At 34.7% G+C, this 19775-nt stretch overlaps 1 protein-coding gene across 1 annotated transcript in view; it reads left to right on the top strand.

Annotated features, from left to right (window-relative positions):
• The first annotated feature begins 2899 nt into the window (after positions 1–2899).
• Positions 2900–19775, top strand: part of LOC147070616 (ribosome biogenesis protein BOP1 homolog) — a 44392-nt gene continuing 27516 nt past the window's right edge. Inside the window, exons 1-8 of the mRNA XM_085949065.1 lie at positions 2900–3111; positions 3656–3748; positions 7233–7292; positions 10036–10471; positions 13540–13702; positions 15252–15393; positions 16560–16742; positions 17370–17519. Coding sequence (XP_085805191.1) covers positions 2986–3111; positions 3656–3748; positions 7233–7292; positions 10036–10471; positions 13540–13702; positions 15252–15393; positions 16560–16742; positions 17370–17519 — 1353 coding nt within the window. The 5' untranslated portion in view covers positions 2900–2985. The remainder of the gene's footprint in view (positions 3112–3655; positions 3749–7232; positions 7293–10035; positions 10472–13539; positions 13703–15251; positions 15394–16559; positions 16743–17369; positions 17520–19775) is intronic.

Raw genomic sequence — 19775 nt, 5'->3', positions numbered from 1 at the left:
TTTTTCGTGTAACCATTCGGTTGACAACAGTGACATGGACACCTACCAAGAGTCCTGGCCTACAGCCCTTTATCCTTATCGTAAATCTGACCCTGGTGCTATTATTTTTATGTAAGTATGCTATTAAATTTACAACGGATGAGACATTAGTACCTACTTATATAGAGGACGCAAATCAGTGCCATAGATGTATCTATAGTCTAAGGTGCCATACCTATATGTGCCGCGGTGCCGACGATGGTAGTCTTTCGACCCCAACCAACTGTCGCATGTACGGCATCACTGTATTCTGGCATGCCCAAATACCAGTTGTCTGACGCGTGCTACATCTACATGCTTACACATGTATGACTACGAGAGATGGCATCTATCTTAACACAACCCGAGGATCTCGATTTTAAGCTTTGAGAATCGATGTTCCTCAAGTGAAGAATAGGCGCTCCACGTGGCTAGAAACAGCGCTCGAAATGGACCGGAACGCACCGGAGCGCAGCTCCTGTTCGTGAATTCCTCGAGATTATCGCTCCGTCTCGTGGAAAAATGAAAAATTGCATTAGGATTCGTGAATTAATCATGTACATATTTAAATATAACTTTTAAAGCGTATACGAAACTGAAAACTTAACTCAATTCTCATCTACCTTGCCGACAACATTATGCCCAAATCTTGCATGCCACAAAACTGTCTCAGCAAACCATCTAACCTTGGTAGGTATATAACAAAAAATAAAAAGTACATACACTCTTTTTATATAGTCTTACATAAATATTTTAATATTTTCGGAAAATTATCGAGCGCTCCGGTTCGTAAAATTGCCCATTTCGAACGCTGGCTAGAAATGTATTCCAGATGCTAGGTACCCGAGGGTGTGACACTACGCGCCGTCATGTCACAGCCGCACAGATTCTGTCACTGACTCTGTGGCAATGCCACGGACGCGATCTACAAATTGCACATCTCAGGTGGCAAACTGCTCGGGAAGTCGCGCTGGACCAAAAGAAATAGCACGTGGATGTGCTAGCCCTAGGTTCTGATGATATAACATGATATGGTGAAGCATGCAAGTTAGTAAATAGAATGTAGTACCTAGGTTACTTGGGTATGTTGGTACCTAGTTACTTAGTCATTGGTTAATATACTTTAATGTACGCTGGCGCCAAATAGGTCCCATTTAAACCATAGTATGGCGTGTTTATGGTCATATTTGACATAAATTCCAGTTGTTTATTGAAAATATTCGTTGTTAATTGCGGAAGCTGTGGATAATAAATTGAATGTTTACATACGAATTAATTATGTAAGTCAGTCACCAAAGTAATAAAATATGTTGGCAGTAACTTGTTTAAACGTTAAATATGCTTGAAAAGCAAATTGACGGTGGTAATATTGTGACCATGTAATATATTTTTACTAAATAAATTGGGTGCGTATTATTTATTTTTATGGCAGAATGAATTCATAAATGAAAGGTGAAACTAGTAGGTAATAAAGGCGATAAAAAATTAGGAGGTTTAGGGCTTAGGCGCTAATTGGGCATGGGCACCACAAAGGGGGGCTTACATGGCTCTGTGGGTCTATTCTATACTTATCGACCGCTAAAGTGATAAATATTATCAAACTTAGGGTAGGTTTGTATCAAAATATTAGCACTTATTGTAACAATTACACGAAGCTGGTTTTTATTGTTGCAATAAGTGCTATATTTTAACAGCACCTATCTTGCTGCTGTTAAAATATCGCACTTATTGCAACAATAAAAACCAGCTTCGTGTAATTGTTACAATAAGTGCTAATATTTTGATACAAACCTACCCTAAGTTTGATACTATTTATTACTTTAGTGTTCGATAAGTATAGAATAGACCCACTGGGAGGGCCCGGCGAAACGAGTCTACCTGATAAGTGAGTTGTATAAACACACATCAGTCTTAACATCTTAAAATGTATAGTTGTGTGATGCAATTTTTGATTACTGTATGTCGATATTCGACAACTCCATAATAATTGTGGATTTATTCAATAATACAAAAAAAATGCTAAAAATACACTTATTACCATACATTTCACCTGAAACAACATTTAGAGAACGATTGTGTAAAGAATCCCTCTAGCGATGGGTAGAGGGGCTCGCCAAAGATCCTGAACTGGGGGTCCGCTTCAAGATGTGGGGGGGGGATATGGTGTTGGGTATTGGTTTGTTTGAAAATTTCAATTATCCACCTGTGCCTGTGTAACATACCTAGCTATATTATACAATATTGTCAGATCTTCTTATTCAACGAAGGAGAATGTTTATTTGGAATTTGGAAACATACAATTTTATAAAATCATACGAATCCGGTTAGTTACTATACGGTTACTGCAGTCTATGAGAAAAAAAAGTAACTACTTATACTATTATATTGTTATGAACACAAAGCAACGACTTTTATAAAGTAGTTACATAAAAAACCTACAGATGGCAATAACCGATATAAACTTATTGCCATAAGAAAAGTATATTTGTAAACTCCTTTCGTCACTACAAAATTCAAGTTACCGAACTTTCATGTTTTAAAATAATATTATTCCTATCTAAAAATGATTGTCTTTCTAATTTAAACGCTAGAATTTTTCTTTGTGCCATTCAACTGCCGAGCGGTATCGTCATCACATGTCGCTTTTTAATACCTACCTATGTGTTTTTACCCGGAGTAGATATGGGTCTTATAGGTTGAACAAGTGGCTAACCTCCATTTCTCGTAAAAACGATTGATAATTTACTTTAATTTTTACTCTTTTACTTGAATTATTAGAATAGGCCATTGCAAAATCAGTTGATTTTGTTGAAATATTAATTTTATTTTCCCCCTGGTATCACATTCTTTCGAGTCACGTGACAGATTTTGACATTTCCCCACGTGTGTTGATTTCGATGTCAAATTTGTAGTGGCTTTGAAATTTGAATAAAGTGTTTTAATTTAAAGAAATTTAATTTATCCACCATGCCTCCTCCGAAGGGTGGTATGAAAAAGAGAAAAAATGTGCAAGTGGCCAATGATAAAAGCAAGGATACACAGAAACCACTCCCCAAAAGTAAAGCCGGAAAAATTGCGACTGTAGAAACTGAGGTAAATTTCAATAATAATACATGTTTAGAGGTTATGTATCACTCGTTAAATATGATTTCTATATTATATTAGAACCAGAACAGTGTATTCAATTAATACATTTTATTAATCGATTATATAGTAACATGCAGAAAATAGTTAATAAAATCTGCTACCATCCTATAGTTATAGTTACTGCGAAGAATGTAGGTTGTGTTTTTACAAACTGTCAATTTCTCCATATTTTGCAATTGCTTTAAGTTTGGCGGCTCTCGTGGTGCAGTGCGTAAGGCGCTGGTCTTCCATCCGGGAGCTCTGGGTTCGATTCCCAGTTAGGACACAATATATTTATGTGATTTTTTCAAAGCCTAGGTGTTTGTAATTGTAATTTGTAATTGTTTAAAATTACTAACAACCACCTTGTACGAAAAAGCAAGGACATGGTTATTAGTAAGTATTGGTAATATAAAAAAAATGCTTTGTTAATTTCAGTTAAATTATGTCAGGTCTGACACATTCAGACCGAATGTTCTTTAGTAATACCTATGTCATAAAAATATTTCAGAAATATGAAGATCTACTAGGAACTATCGATAATCAAGACGGTGACAGCTCAGATTCTGAAGGAAATGCGGAAGAATCAGATGGTGAAATCGATGTAAGCTCAATTTAAAATTAATTCACAATTAAGTCAAATGTCTATACCTACATAATTTTGCAAAGCTTCAGAAACAGGTATATTTGAAAAATTCTAGAAAAGATCATAGACTGGGTGGGATTCAAACACACATCTTTCACTTTGGGTAAGTGCTCTAAACATGAAACTAAATAAGCCATTAGGTCCCCATACATGTACAGTTTGACTAACAGGTTGAACATGCCAGTTAATACGTAATGGTGGCCATACAGTTATCTTTGGTAGATAATCTGCTGCGCCCATAGACGGACAGTTTTCGACCTGCCAGATGTGTGCCAGGTTCAAACTGCCAGCGACCCCCCACTCCCGTGTTTTTGTAAAACTGTTGGAATTTCAACTCACCGAAAGTTCTCGGGTGGCGTTAGATGGTGGTAACGTAAATTAGAATATACCGCGCGATACAACTGCGGCTGGTGTTGCTTGTTATAAAATACAAATTCATTTATTATTAAAAATGTAATAATATCATGTACGCGGAGATCGCAAATATTATATTTTATTTATTTTTACGAGAGTAAAACAAAGTTATAGTTATTTATGTAAACATATTATTTTATACAATATAATATAAACTATTTAGAGAGCATTATAAATATTAAGTTATTGTGAAAATATAGACTAATAACTCAGTACTCAAATTTTATTTATTGTATGTAGTGAATATTACAAATTATTAATTTAAGACGTTCACAACATAAATTAATATACCTAATTGTGAATGACAATGTCGGTAAATCTAAATAAAATTTAAGTATATATTTTAATAATATCATAGTAATTAATTATTATACTGATGATTGATGTAAATATAATTTTGTGGCATGTTTAAATTTATTGTATATAAAATCAATACCTTTATAAATATTACCGTTTTCTTACTTAATTAATACTGTCCATTAAAGGGAATAATTTATTCAAAAGAAAAGATTATATTTTATATTTACACGAATGTGTATAATATTGTTTCGGTGAATCGATAAAATACACAATCCACTAGCGAAATCATGATTTATTTTACCAACGTCATAGGTGTGTATTTTATGTCAATTTGTTTCTAATAAATACAATTATAACCATAATAAATTCAAAGTAAAATTATTCATGTATCAATATTGTTCAAGTATACCCTACCTAAAACTAGTTTAAACAATACCCCTGTGTAATATATCCGCGAACCTAACCTCCATAGTTTTTGACACTTGCTCTGCCACAGACAATAACTGTACGTATATGGGCACGTCTGTTGACAGTTTGACAGATTTAAACGGGGTAGTTAAACTGATCTGTGGTGTGCCCACTAACGTACAGTTATTGAACAGTTATTGTCTGTGCCATGTTCAACCTGTTACGAAAACTGTACGTCTGTGGCCAGCTATTGGGATTCAAACACACATCTTTCACTTTGGGTGAGTACTCTAAACAAGAAACTAAATAAGCCGTTGCGAATAACTCCTAATAACTATCCTATTTTAGTTTCAAATACCGTCAACAGATGGACACTGTCTTTACTATTTAAATCAGGGAATGACATGACTTACAAATTTGATTCACAGATTATGTCGGGAGTGATCCAGAAGATTTTCAAAATGACATTCTTTTAAAATAAGAATATCATAATTACTTAATAGGCCATCCATAGACCGAAACCGCATGTGGTTTTGAACTGTGTACGATATTAAACCTATGATTTCTGTTCATGAAAATATATTTTCAATGAGTACCTACAAAGCGTTTGACCGTACACGTCGTATATACCTCATAGATATACGTTTATATATTTAATCAAAATATATTTCCAATTTCCAGGTTTAATTGAATTTTAAAAATTAACAAACACTATCAACAAATTGTAGTCTTAGTTCAATTAATACGTTTGACTGACAAAGTTTAGTGTGCATTATTTATGACGGATCTTAACAGCCTACCTCTACCCTTCGCCACTGTAATGCATTTTGGTCACCATCAGTATAATATACTGTGCGTAATGCAAATAATGGAAAAGTTTTGTCATCTCCGCAAATTTTACGGTCAAAATTTGTTTTGTTCAAATTTCTTCCTTAATTTGCCACCCCTAAGCAATACATGACCTGCCTATACGTATGGGATATCACTGCTAGTAGGGATACGAAACAATATTAAATTAACTAATACTTTCGAAAAAAAATATTGAAATAGTATTAAGTAAGTATATACTTACTTATTGCTTAAAATTCGCATACACGAGATATCTTACCACATTTCCTTATTACCCATAAGTAATGGGCAATCAAATCCAATCCACAATATAGCAATTAATCAATACAGTACAGTAAGTTCTCGATGTGATTAATTCGTTCTGAAGATTTTCGTATAAGTCGAAAAATCGCCTAAGTCGAATAAAACTTAAAATCATGCAATTTTTAAATAATATGTATGAGCTTCAAAGGATAAGTGAAAATAAAATCGACCTACATACATACATTTAAGATAACATTATTATTTATTCATATACATAAATGTACATAATAATTTCTGCATAATGCATTTAAGTACAAACTCCAGTGTTGTTTTCCTTGTAGTCCTTTTCTTTTTTTTAAGTTCAGTTCGTTGGTAATTTCGACTAGTTCGCTAATATTATTGTCAACCTCTTCAGTTTGCATACTACCTCGATTAGTTGGGGGGATGAGCTTATTCCATACGTTACTCATCGTAGGTATTGAAATTTCACTCCAGGCATCACCAATATTTTTAATAGCTTTGTAAATATCGGTTCCATGACAAAATAGAACAGTGACAAAAAAGAACAACGTTAAATATAACTATGACCTTTTAGGAAAAATATAAATTTAATATTGAAGTTGTCCTATCTCTATTATGTTGATAGATTTTTAATAGCACAGATTTTCAATACGCCATAATAAATCAAATTATATACCTAATTTCTGCATTCCTAATCTCTAGAAAGCCTCAAATAAACGGGACTTAACTCGGTGTTGCCGGCAAGCTTAGGATATCTCATCTTAATCAATATAATATGTTCAAAATGATTGGGTGACTAGGTACAACGAAATAATGACCTAACCTAACCTAAATAGATTCCACAAAAATTAATGTTTCATTTTTCCCCTGGCTGTTCTGTTTTGTCACTGTTCTGTTTTGTCCGGTTACCGTAAATAGCATACTCTTTTCAGAATAGGGTTAACGATTTGCCGTTCTGTCCATCAATTGCTATAACTGCCTACTGCCTGCCTAAATGTGTTCCATGGGTAATACTTTTTAAATATATGAATTGCAAAGTGCAGACAAATAAAAAAAAACATTTTTTTAAATCGCGTAAGTATGAATTCACGTACTCGTAAGTTGAGGACTTACTTTACTCTAGTTGGGAATCACTGCCCTAAAATATTCAACAAATTTGTGCTACCAGTGTTCACACCCTTTTATAATAGACAATTAATAATTTCAGCTCCCGATTTTTGGATCAGACGAAGAGGATGACTTATCATTTGAATCAAGTGAAGGCGAGGTAAATAATACAATGATTTATTAATGTTTTTGTTATGAAAGTGAGACTAATCAAAAGTTAAAATATCATTAAGGTTCTACACTAGACACAAAATTATCTATAATCGCCTGGTGACACATGTCGACAACTGTAAAAATGCATGATATCATAATACATGATTTTTTAAATCGTTATTTTCGTGCTTGGACAGATATTCATTTAAATCATTTTTTGTTTGTGCAAGGAAAGAGTTTTTCAGCGATGTTTTTCAAAAAATGTCTTCAACCCAAAGATATTGAAGAAAACCTTCTTGTACATAATATGAAGATTGAGCCTAAAAGTATGAAAGTGAAGCATATAAAAGACCTCTGGGATCTTTTAATTTCCATACAAACTTGACGATTGTGCCGCTTGCTAATTGATTCTTTCTTATATACAAAAATGGCAATTACATAAAACTGGGACATGTTTCATTGATTTTTATAGGGAAATCATCTGGAAGACATTATTTGCTACAGCCCCTTAACCGGATGGCTGCCAGTGACGTCTCAAGACGCGAACTTTTCCGTAAACGGAATGCCGCTCATACAAAAATGACGTCTTTGAACGTCCCCGCTTTAAACGGGATTTTACGTAAACGTTTAACATAAATCAATTATTTTAAACATACAAATATGTTGATCACACAACGACATATATTGGGAATATCGTTACCCACTCAGAATTGAAACAGAGTTCGTTTTTACCACTTGAAACGTAAATTGTTTTTAATTTTTAATTTTTGCAATAAAATTCGCGGTGTGCAAGATACCGCCAATGTACACCTACCGGCAGTAAAAAGTTTAAGGTCGGTACAGACTTGAGCAAATTTGCGCGCACGAATGGTTAAGGCCATACCTCAGTTGAGACACGGTCTAAAAAGATCGTCGCTAGGCGATGCGCGGGCCGCGGGTGCAAATGAGGCATGTCAAACCAAATATAATTTGTCTTATAAATCCAACATGTGTCCATTTAATGTTCTGTTTATTGTTTTATCAGTAACAATAATAATATATTCATTGACATGTTTTCTTTTTAAAGTAAATGGGTAACGTTTTAAGTCATCTTTACACGATTTAAGAATTATTACGGCCGTCGCCATCACGAAGCAAAATGACGTGTTTCCAGCTCTACATTCTCTCTTCGAATGGAAGCGAGTGCAAAATTTCGTCGCGCCTATGGTTGAAAATTATTTGCCGTTTCACTGATGAATCACCTTAACGTTTACGCGTATGAACGTTCATGCGAATTAAAAATTTTGTATGCAAAAGCGTATGCATATGGAAATTTGACCCTGTACTGACATGAGCAAATGTGCACGCACAGCGTTCGTGTGCGTAAATTTGCTCAAGTCAATACCGACCTTTATATTTTGCATTTCATTGAAGCTTAAGTAAGTAATCAATTTGTCTCAAAGCCAGTTTTTGACATAATAGTTAGTATTCACAGAATAGATAATAAATAGAACTCCAATAGGCAATATTCAATACACTACATTTTGATGCAGGGTTTTGAATGTATGAGTGTCCTACAAAAATGAAACACGCATTATGCACGTGTAATAGTGTGTGCAGTGGCGATGCGCCTTTGAGAGCGCTGGTGCGGTGAACACCTACCCACTCAATTTATGCGAAAAGATTTTTTTTTAAATAAGTATTTCATTTATTAAAAGTGTTCTGATCTATTACCGTAGTCATTAATTCATATAAAAAAACAAATTGTAATAAGCAATTTTAACCGGCTATTTTAAATAGAATATACAATAATTCACGCGTCGCGCTGGCATCGTCCGTGTGGTTTCGCTTTGCCAAATGCAATGCTATTCGTGAGCGAGTTCCTCGATCGCACAAGCAATCATGCCTTGTAATGAGAATGAGTGTGACAGCAATAATATTCGTCTGTAGGTGATAGCGTGAGATAGCAATACTTCTTGGAGCGCCACTCAATGTCGCCAAGGCGCGTTCCATACTCGAACCGTATAAACGTATAACCAAAAAAAGACTTTGTCTACGAACATTTTCTTACACGGTTTATACGTCTGAGTTGCGCGAGCTAATCAGGCCTCGTAAGACGCCCAGTAAAACCTCCCGAAAGCGGATTCATATTATTAATAATTATTGTTAATTAATAATTACATATTACAGCTTGGATATTTTTATAATGCTGATATTGCCTCAGCATTATTTAACATTATAATAGAAAAAAATCTTATTGAGACATTTACGAAAACGGTTTTACTATTAAACTTAATTATTTGCACTATTCCGATGACATCAGTGGAAAGTGAAAGATGTTTTTCCACACTCAAATGGATCAAGTATTTTAGCAGAAACACCATCAAGCAACCAAGATTGAAGGCATTATATATGCTCAGTATCTAAAAAAGAATGAATTTGTGTCGATGAAAAACAGAAGAATAGATTTCTCATACAAATGAACAATAACATAGGTACTTTAAAAAAAAGTGAACTCCCAGTAAAATAACTCACCGATCGCCACTGAGTGTGTGTAATACACCAATATTCAATAAGCGTTAATGCATAAACTGAGAGCAGTTGTCAGTATTCGATGTATGACGTATTCTTGACAAGTGTTTAAGTTTATTCCGGAATATTCCGTACTCGAGAGCGGTTACCTGCTACTCCTTACCCGTTAGGTATTTCAGTTCCCATTATTTCTGAGTTCCCTGTTGGTATTATTTAAAACATAAATGCCTTTGTTACAGGATAGCGAGGATGATAGTGATGATGAAAATGAAAGTCAAGAAGAAAGTGAATCGGGTTTTGAACAGTCCGCTGATGACAGCTCAGACTCCGACAGCAAACTTCAAAATAACACTAAAAATATGTCAAAAACAGTAACAGTCGATGTCAAGAATAAAAAGAAATCATCGCCTGGTAAGGTCCAAGATAAAGCTATTAATGGGAAGAAATCACCTCATCAAAAAGATGACACGAAAGAATCTAAAGGAATAAATAAAAGCAAAACTAATCAATCGTCTAAAACAAATGTTGCCAATACAAATAAACCGAAAGACATTGAAAAAGGAACAGAGAAGAAAGGAAAACCTAACAAAACGAAAAAAGCTTTAGATAAAATGAAATCTCTAAATATTGATCCTTCGAAATCAGGTGACAAACAGGACACAGACGAGAAAAAAGGTAAACTATATTATATAAGTACAACCTCCCAACAATCTACTACAGTTATTATTAAGGGAACGTGTGCCAGCCTATTGAGTCGAGGGTCCCAGGTTCGAATCATGGGTCTGGCAAGTACACATATTGTTTTTTGAATTTGTGTATGAGTCACAGTATGGACCTAATAGGTTGAGCAAGTGGCTAACATCCATATCTCGTAAAATTAAAATCTGTTAATACAAACCTGCACTCTGTGGAGGCCCATATGATCCTAATAGGATCCTAATCCTAATAGGATGGTTGAAGAAGTGCCATATAAAGGTGATAAATGAAAACTAAGGGATTTTTTAATGGGAAAGTCAATTGCAAACTCTAATAGAAAGTTTTACCAAATACCTATATTTTACTATACATATTAAATTAAATGTATATTGAGCGTGTTGACAAAACAGTAATTTGAAAATTTAACCACAGACATCTTATAAAACTAAATGAGTATGGCTATATTCTCAATTTTAGATTTATGATACGAGGGTGGGTCAATAATTCCTTAGAAAAAAGCATTAAAACAGTTTTTATTTTTGTATTTTTTTTTTTATTTCTCAACATAATCTCCTTGGAGCTCAATACACTTGGTTAGACGTTTCTCATTTTTTTTTAAACCGTCAGAAAAATAAGTTTTCGGAAGGTCCTCAAAATAAGTATTTGTCCGATCGATGACTTCTTCATTTGAAAAAAAACGTTGTCCACTTAGCCATTTTTTTAAGTTTGGGAAAAGGAAAAAGTCACTGGGGGCTAAATCTGGCGAATACGGTGGGTGGTCGACCAATTCGAACTTCAATTCTTCAATTTTAGCCATTGATCGTAAACATGTGTGAACACGGGCATTGTCCTGATGAAAGAGGATTTTTTTCCTGTTTAAATGAGGCCGTTTTTCTTCAATTTCGTTTTTTAGCTGGTCCAATAAAGATGCATAATAATCCAAATAGTCAACGAAAATAATTCCACGTGCATCCCAAAATACAGTAGCCATAACCTTACCAGCTGATTTTACGGTTTTCGCCTTCTTTGGACATGGTTCGCCTTTCGCAATCCACTGCTTTGACTGTTCTTTCGTCTCGGGAGTATAGTGGTGTATCCATGTTTCATCTACAGTCACAAAGCGACGAAAAAATTCATCCGGATTGCGTTGCATGAGCGACAACAGGGCTTTAGAGGCCACCACCCTATTGCGTTTATTGTCGACTGTGAGCAAACGCGGCACCCGTCTTGCAGAAACTTTTTTCATGCCCAATTTTTCATGTAAAATAGAAATGACGCTACCTTTTGAGATCCCTGTAACCTCAATTATCTCACTCAACTTTAATCTTCGGTCACTTAACACCATATCGTGGATTTTATTGATCATTTCTGGTGTAGTCACCTCTACAGGACGTCCTGAGCGTGGTTCATCCTTTGTTGATGTACGACCACGTTTAAATTCATTTAACCAGTTATAAATAGTTGCAAGTGAAGGAGCAGATATGCCGTGAACTAAATCCAACTCATTTTTTATTTCCTTTGCTGTTAACCCTTTTATATTAAAATGTTTAATAACAGCTCTAAGCTCAATTTTCTCCATTTTTGTAAACAAGCAAATTTTTTTTTTAAATGTACGAAAATAAAAAACAACAACCCGACCAATCTGATTGAAACTTCGCAGCATACTGAATCGGTAGTGCCGCTGCATGAAAACAAACCGCCTACAGTACTAGTCGCGACACCTGTCGGCTTTTCTAAGGACTTATTGACCCACCCTCGTATGTAAAATAAAACTGATTTATGGTTTAAAATATTATGACGCACATAATATCTGTCCTCGGTTGTTCGGGCTTAGATGCGTAACATACTCATAGTTAATTTTCGACCTTTATACGTTACTTTTGCCCTCAAATGTTTCTTCAACTGTCTTATATCTTCGTTAATTTTCTACAAACACGTATCTCAATTTTTGTCAGTTTTGAGTTGTTTGATGTAATGAATTCAGAATTTGAATACTCACATATTCTACTAACACGTATCTCAAAACATACTTTATAACAATATAATAGATTTAAGCAATGATAAAAAACTTGTATCACAATAAAAGACTTTTATAAATATTATAAACTCATATCTTGAGTTACGTGTTTGTAAGTACACAGAATACTGAACTCCGACAGATGATTATACTGAAGTTCTTTCTCGTAAGTCAAGATACGTGTTTAATGCAGTAATATTGTGGAATGATTCACAGTAAAATTGCAACGCATTCTCGTATCTCAGACAATATGACTGATCGGTCGGCAGTATAGTGCGATAGATTGAAGAAATATAACATTTTTTTCATGAAAATATGTGTAACTACACTAAATGGATATTTCATAGAAGAAAATTTATTTCTGAAGTAAAACTGAGAGAATAAAGGTGTTATTTGCCACTCCTGAAAAGTTGTGTTTTTTGAGATACAGTAAAACCTCGTTAATAAGAACACGGATAATTCGAAATTTTCCGTAATTCGAAATTTTCACGAAAAAAAGTCCCTTGAATATTATTTTCATATAAAACCATACCTTTAATTCAAAATGATTTCAGAGTGCTGGCATATAAAAATATTCAATAAATCGTAATAAAGTACACTATTTCATGAGACAGTCATTGAAAATTGTGACAGACTTTTCTTAAAACATCATAAATTACTTATTTTATGAAGGTAATAAAAATAATCCTGACATATTATGACCCATTAACACACACGTAATCGAAAATTTGGTAGGCACATCTATGATCGTAAATAAAATTAATGAAAATCAAAAAAAAAAAAAATTTCCCCCATACATTCGTAATTCGAATTTTTTTTCGAGTTTCGGTCCCGTGGAATTCGTATTAACGAGGTTTTACTGTACATGCTTGTAGAAAATTAACGACGATGTACTATTTAAGAAGAACCATGATACAAAAGATAGATATGAATGTATGTACTAGTTTTAGAATTTAGATACATACATTGAATACTGCTGACAAAAATCTTTTAGGCGTTTTCAATGAAAAAGTTTTTCTTTTTATTTCAGATGAGTATGTGAGCGGAGATTCGTCAGATGAGGAAGACAGAAGAAATACTGTCGGTGATATACCACTGATGTGGTACAATGAGTATCCTCACATTGGCTACGATCTGGACGGAAAACAAATCATGAAGCCGCCTCAGCGTGATCAGATTGAGGATTTCTTGAAGTTAGTAATTTTCATTTTAAAAATGCTTTCCGGCTAAACATAATTATTTGCGCATTTCAATATAATAGCGCCTGTATGGATTTACTTGCAGCAATAGTGTGTATTTTAAACTATCGCGATAATAACTGTTTACACGTAAAAGTGCTGACTGTCTCACCAATCTCATTCTTCAAGAGTAAGCGAGATACGATGTTGTCATTTTATAGTACTACATATGTGACAGGTCATGGAAATCAGCTAACCTCAAATTGAGTCTGCGAGGTGTAGTTCGTTTATTTACTGGCAGGTTCGCCACTATCGTTCTACTGCGCAGGCGCAGGTATAGAACAAATCCCAATTATTGTCGCGTGGAAATTCTGAAGCTTCCTAATTTTTTTGTTTCAATCGATTGCACTCTTACAACTTGCATGATAATACATGTTTACACATGCATTTTCTTGTTATGGCTGCGATAATACGTACTGTCAGCAGTAAATCCATGTACGTGTAAACGGGGTATAATGTTTATAATATTATAACAAAAAAATTACTATCATAATTTTTTTTTTTTTTTTCCGATTTATTAATAAATTAACATTCTCTAAAGCGTCAATTACATTGAGCTACTTTACGAGCTGTTTGTTGGCGAATTTACAATCTGCCTGTAAAGTCGCCCAGTGTCATCATTGAACAAGCTAACAAGCAGATTGTAAACAACCTACTGAGAAAAGTTGAAAGCCGGTCAACTTTACACGCTACACGCCGGCGTGTGGGCCTACTGCGTCTGCGCAGTAGAGCGCAGTAGCAACCTCCCGATAAAAAAACGAACTACGTTCTGTCAAAATAGTCGCTGGCTTGTGGCTTCTCAGTGAATGGAAAGTTTTGTGTGTCATCATCACAATCGCAGTAGCTGAATCGCCCGCTATTAAATTCGCCAACAAACAGCTCGTAAAGTAGCTCAATGTAATTGACGCATAAGATTAGCGGGTCACTGCTTGCAAAATTGTATTTAAAGAATAAAATAATCATTTAGTATCGAGTGCTGGTTATGAGTCATTGGTACTCGGTACGTTTAGTAATATTATCTGAACGAAAATAATGGAAACGTTTCCACGTGTTCTATTCCTGTTAATATTCATGATACTGCAATATTGAATTCAATATTCAATAAGAATCAACACGTCAATATTGCTAGAGCTGTGATGCTAGAACATCATGTTTTTAGATTTTTTGGTCATACTGTTTGCCGTAGCACAGACCCTCAGAAGATTAAGCTGCTTGGTAAAAGAGGCAGAGGTCAAACACCGATAAGATGGAGTGACCAAGTGAAGAAATTCACTAGAAAAAAGATAGCATCCACCACAAGGCTTCCAGATGATAGGGAGGAGACTAATCCTGGATCTCATAGTACCTATTCCGGAGTGATTATGACCTCCAGAGACTCAATATTTATATGTTTCAAACAGCATCTAATCATACCCTGCAATGGAATGAAGAGTTTCAAGCTTATTTGATATTGTAATGTACATAATGAGAATGAAAATATGTTTTTTCTGTATTCATTCATCAGGCGGTGCGAAGATCCAGACTTCTGGCGAACTGTCAGAGATCCCACAACGGGTCAAGATGTGATACTCAGCAAGGGGGATCTGGAAGTATTAGGCCGACTTCGGCAAGGCAAAACACCTGACCCAGCATACGAAGATTACCCTGTAAGTTCTGCAACAACCATAACTAAGTATTTTATATCGATTTAACTGTTAACTCACTGTTCGGCAGTTTTGTATTAGCTTTCGTTATTTACCACATTTATTAATTTAGCCTCTTAGTTAGTAGTCGTCTCTCCCACGGGTCATGTAAATTCAGTCAAAGCACACTTGATTGAATGCGACCTAAGTCTTCGGTTTCTCTTGATGCTTAAAATGTTATCAGACTGTTGCTCCCATCCCGTAGCACATTTTGAACCTTTAAACGAACATTGCCAGTTAGCAAAATTTGCCGAAATCACATGAACAACAATGAGGTCACCTCGCGCGTATCGCACTGCATTGACACCCGCATGACTCAATCAACGTTTTTTATCATTTTCTACATGCCTACACATTTTCGACTCATGTCAAAATCGCATATTTTTTGTTAATAACAGTTGGCACTATGTATTTTCCATAAGAATGTTGTCTATTATCCATGGTCTGCGTGTTAGGTTCTGTTCAAAATATTATCTATGGATGTGATATCGCACGTAATTTTAACATACGCATTTGTAGAAACTGTTAAAATTAATTGAAATTAGCTTGAATAATGAATAATTATTAAAAATACTGATACATTAGAGTTGGCACTCTCCATCATTGAATTTACAGAGATGGTGATCGTTCAAAATATTCTGCGAAATGACGAAACCATAGACTAAATTTGTCACCGTGACAGTACGCGACGTGCATCACAATATAATCACAGCTTAATCACCCTTGTTAGATTAGTATGATTACAGGTTTAATAATGTCATGTCATACTTGTAGTTATTTAACGTCTCACCAGTTTTAATGTTGTAATTTCATTTCTTATGACCGGAATAATAAATGAATTTGCGCTATTCATGGTGTTACAGTAAAACTCTGTTAATTCGAAATCAACGGGACAGAAAATGGAAAAAAGAAAAGAATTTCATAATACAAAATGTATGGCAAAAGACACACGGGGTTTTACTGTATGGTTAAAATATTCTCATATTTAAATTATTTAAGTCAAGATAACCATTAAATATTTTTTAGAATCTTATAGAGTCTCTGCCAACGACATTAAATTTGATGCATGAACAATAGCAAATATAAATATGATGTGTTCTTTGATTATATTCTTCTATATTTTCTTTTAGGAATGGGTAGAGTGGTTCACAAGTGAAGTTCTTCAGACTCCAGTGAGAGCGTTCCCCGAACACAAGAGGTCCTTCTTACCCTCGGCTTTGGAGCAGCGTCAGATAAATAAACTGGTCCGAGCTTTGCGAGCTGGATGGATCAAGACTCGTGAACAAGCCAGGATAGACAGGGAGAAGAAAAAGGTTTGTTTTTAAACATTTGAAATCTATTCAGTAGTCTTATCAATTGTTAATATTATCTAATATCTTTATAAATATGTAACTATGAATTTTCAATCGGGTCTAGACCCACCTTCAGGAACGTAGAAGTATAAATAATTTTGATAAATGGGATATTACTTAATCATTTTTCTTATAGGATCTCATGATTAAGAACCGTGACCTGGATGATTTCGTTATTGAATAACCATCTTAACAGGTTGCCCGTAGTTGTAGCTGTAAACCAGGTTTTCATCACTTTAATCAAAGTGTGGAGTGTCTGGGTGACATGGAAAATTGCGTGGATCCCCAGTCGAAGCTATGAGTAGTTAGTGGGGTAAATGCGGAAGTCAGTGGCATGTGTTAAATTTCTGAAGCCTGCCCGTCACGTTACCTTAAAAAGTTTATAGTAAATTGTTATGGATATTTTTTCGAAATAATCCTCCCTCATGACATTTTTCTCTGCCTTGTCTTATGAATGTAGATTGTTCAATGATTATGTATATATGGGACATTTATGTGGCCCGACCGCCCTGAGACTGGAAAAAAAACTGGACAAGTCTTGTGAAGACTGGCCGACCAATGTGTATATTTTAATTACTTGTTTCACAGGAAGTGAACTTCTACATGCTGTGGAGCAGTGATGACCGAGCTGAGGAAATGCGCCGAATTCGAAGTCATATCGCTCCCCCAAAGAGGGCACTGCCAGGTCACGCAGAAAGCTACAATCCACCTCCGGAATACCTTTTGGATGAGCGAGAAGTAAGTTCTCTTACACATTTCAATATGATATAATAGTTATTATGGTTGATATTATCATTAACCAACACGAGTTTGCACTAATAAAAAGGGAACCTATTGTATTACAGAATTTTGATACCGATTGGCGATTACAGAACATTTTTAGTACCTATAATTGAATCGATAACACTATTTTCATTTAGTGCTAACACCGCGATTAGATATAATTAACGTGTTATTTAAATTTGGTAAAGGTAAGCAGTGATTGTGTTAATACGGAATAGTTAATATTTGCAGTATTGGCAGGACCGAATACATTGTGAATAAAGTTTGAATGGCGACCTGCTGTTCATGTACTCCTTTTGGTTACCTATGTAATGATACACTAGAACAGTGGTCGGCAAACCGCGGCTCGCGAGCCGCATGTGGCTCTTTGGCCCTTTGAATGCGGCTCTGCCACAAATGACCACATACGGGCTAAAAAAGTTCCTTATTAACAGAAATTAAAGCATTTCTCCTTGATAAGGGTGTTCACTATCCAGAAATAACGGACCATCAGTTGATCCAAAAAAAATATTTTATGGTAGACTTTACGTCTCATCAAAATCAGCTTAATCGTAAAGTGCAGGGGAAAGGAAACAGAATTTTTTCGACGTTAGAAGTTATTTCGTTCGAAAACAAATTATCCCTCTTTGCTCAAGATTTCGAAAGAGAATCTTCGATTTACTCTCTAAGCCTGCTGAAATATCACCAAAAAAATAATTCTGATATTTGAAAGATCTGGAGAAGGAAGACGTGATGATTTTTAACACCTGGAATAGTATTCCCGACTCATATGATCGGTTGAAAAAATAGCGTTCGCTGTTCTTTCCCTTTTCGGTTCTACATATTCATGCGAACAATCCTTTTCAAGCATGAACCTTATCAAGAGTAAATTGAGAAGTCGTCTTATTGATGAGAACCTGGAATCGTGCCTAAAATTAAAAACAACAATATACAAACTTGACTTTTCAAGGAGATGTAAGGCCATTATTCACATTAACTGTTAGTCAGTCATTGTCGTGATTTAATTTTATGGATACCTTACTTACAATTTACTTTTCATCAATAAATAAGATCATTATTAAGTAAGATATCAAGTTTTATTTAGTGTACCTGTAGTTTAAGATTTAAAACTTTAATTTAAGTTTATAAAGTTAAACAGTGTACCTACCTATATAGTTTATATAGTTTAAGTTTAAGAAATTTGGCTCTCAAAAGAAATCTTAATCGTTGTACTGTTGATATTTGGCTCTGTTGACTAATGTGTTTGCCGACCACTGCACTAGAATAATATTAAATTCCATATAATATGTACATTCTACTTTCACACAATTCGCTATTTCGTACATTTATTAAAATTTAGATTTTTTTTGATAATGCATAAACTATGTGCTTCCATGGAGTTGCTACCCATCAGCTTCGCAAATAAGTAAAAGGGTTGTATTCAACTTTCTCTTGACAAGTTTATAAAGAAAACACCAGATTACTAATACGCCTGGTTAACTTTATTATACCCATTGTTAAAGGAAACAATTACGTGCGAAAGTCAAGGGCTGCCTGTATTTAGTTTTTTAGTCGATAGCTATTTCAGTTTCAATACCATTATCAAGACTAGTTATATGAATACTTAATAGGTTTATATACACTATTTACTAAAAGATGGTCTCGTCTCTTTCTGTAAGTAACAATTATTGTTTATTGTAAGCAAGAACAAACCATTTATCTATTGTCTTGATAATTGTGGGTGTTACAACCGAAATAACTTCTTATTTTATAACTATTGAGCAAATACTTCCTCACTTAATTATGTAGGTAATGTTATTTGTGATTTTCAGGTCATTAAATAAACAGTTTCTTTTAGAGTTATAACACTTATGACAGGCATTTTTATCTTGGTGCAGCTCGCAAATAAATCGCAGCTCGCAAGTGCGTAGAATCCTATAAATAAACGTGTAAAACTAAATGACTTCTTATGCTTATTATTGCTGACAAATGCAGCTAATTTAATCATTGTCCTTCGTACTTCTTCTTCGACCATGTCTGATCCTAATAAGATCATATGGGCCTCCACAGAGTGGAGGTTTATATTAACAGATTTTGTTTTTACGAGAAATAGATGTCAGCCACTTGCTCACCTTATTAGGTCTATACTCTGACTCATACACAAATTGAAAAACGATATGCGTACTTGTCAGACCCAGGATTCGAACCTGGGACCCACGACGCTACAGACCG

This window comes from Rhyacophila brunnea, unplaced genomic scaffold (genome assembly GCF_057557595.1).
Source record: "Rhyacophila brunnea isolate RB1 unplaced genomic scaffold, BYU_Rbru_1.0 scaffold_21, whole genome shotgun sequence".
In the NCBI taxonomy this organism is placed as follows: domain Eukaryota; kingdom Metazoa; phylum Arthropoda; class Insecta; order Trichoptera; family Rhyacophilidae; genus Rhyacophila; species Rhyacophila brunnea.
The sequence above is the reverse complement of the archived record's forward strand: the minus strand, read 5'-3'. Positions and strand labels throughout refer to the sequence as shown.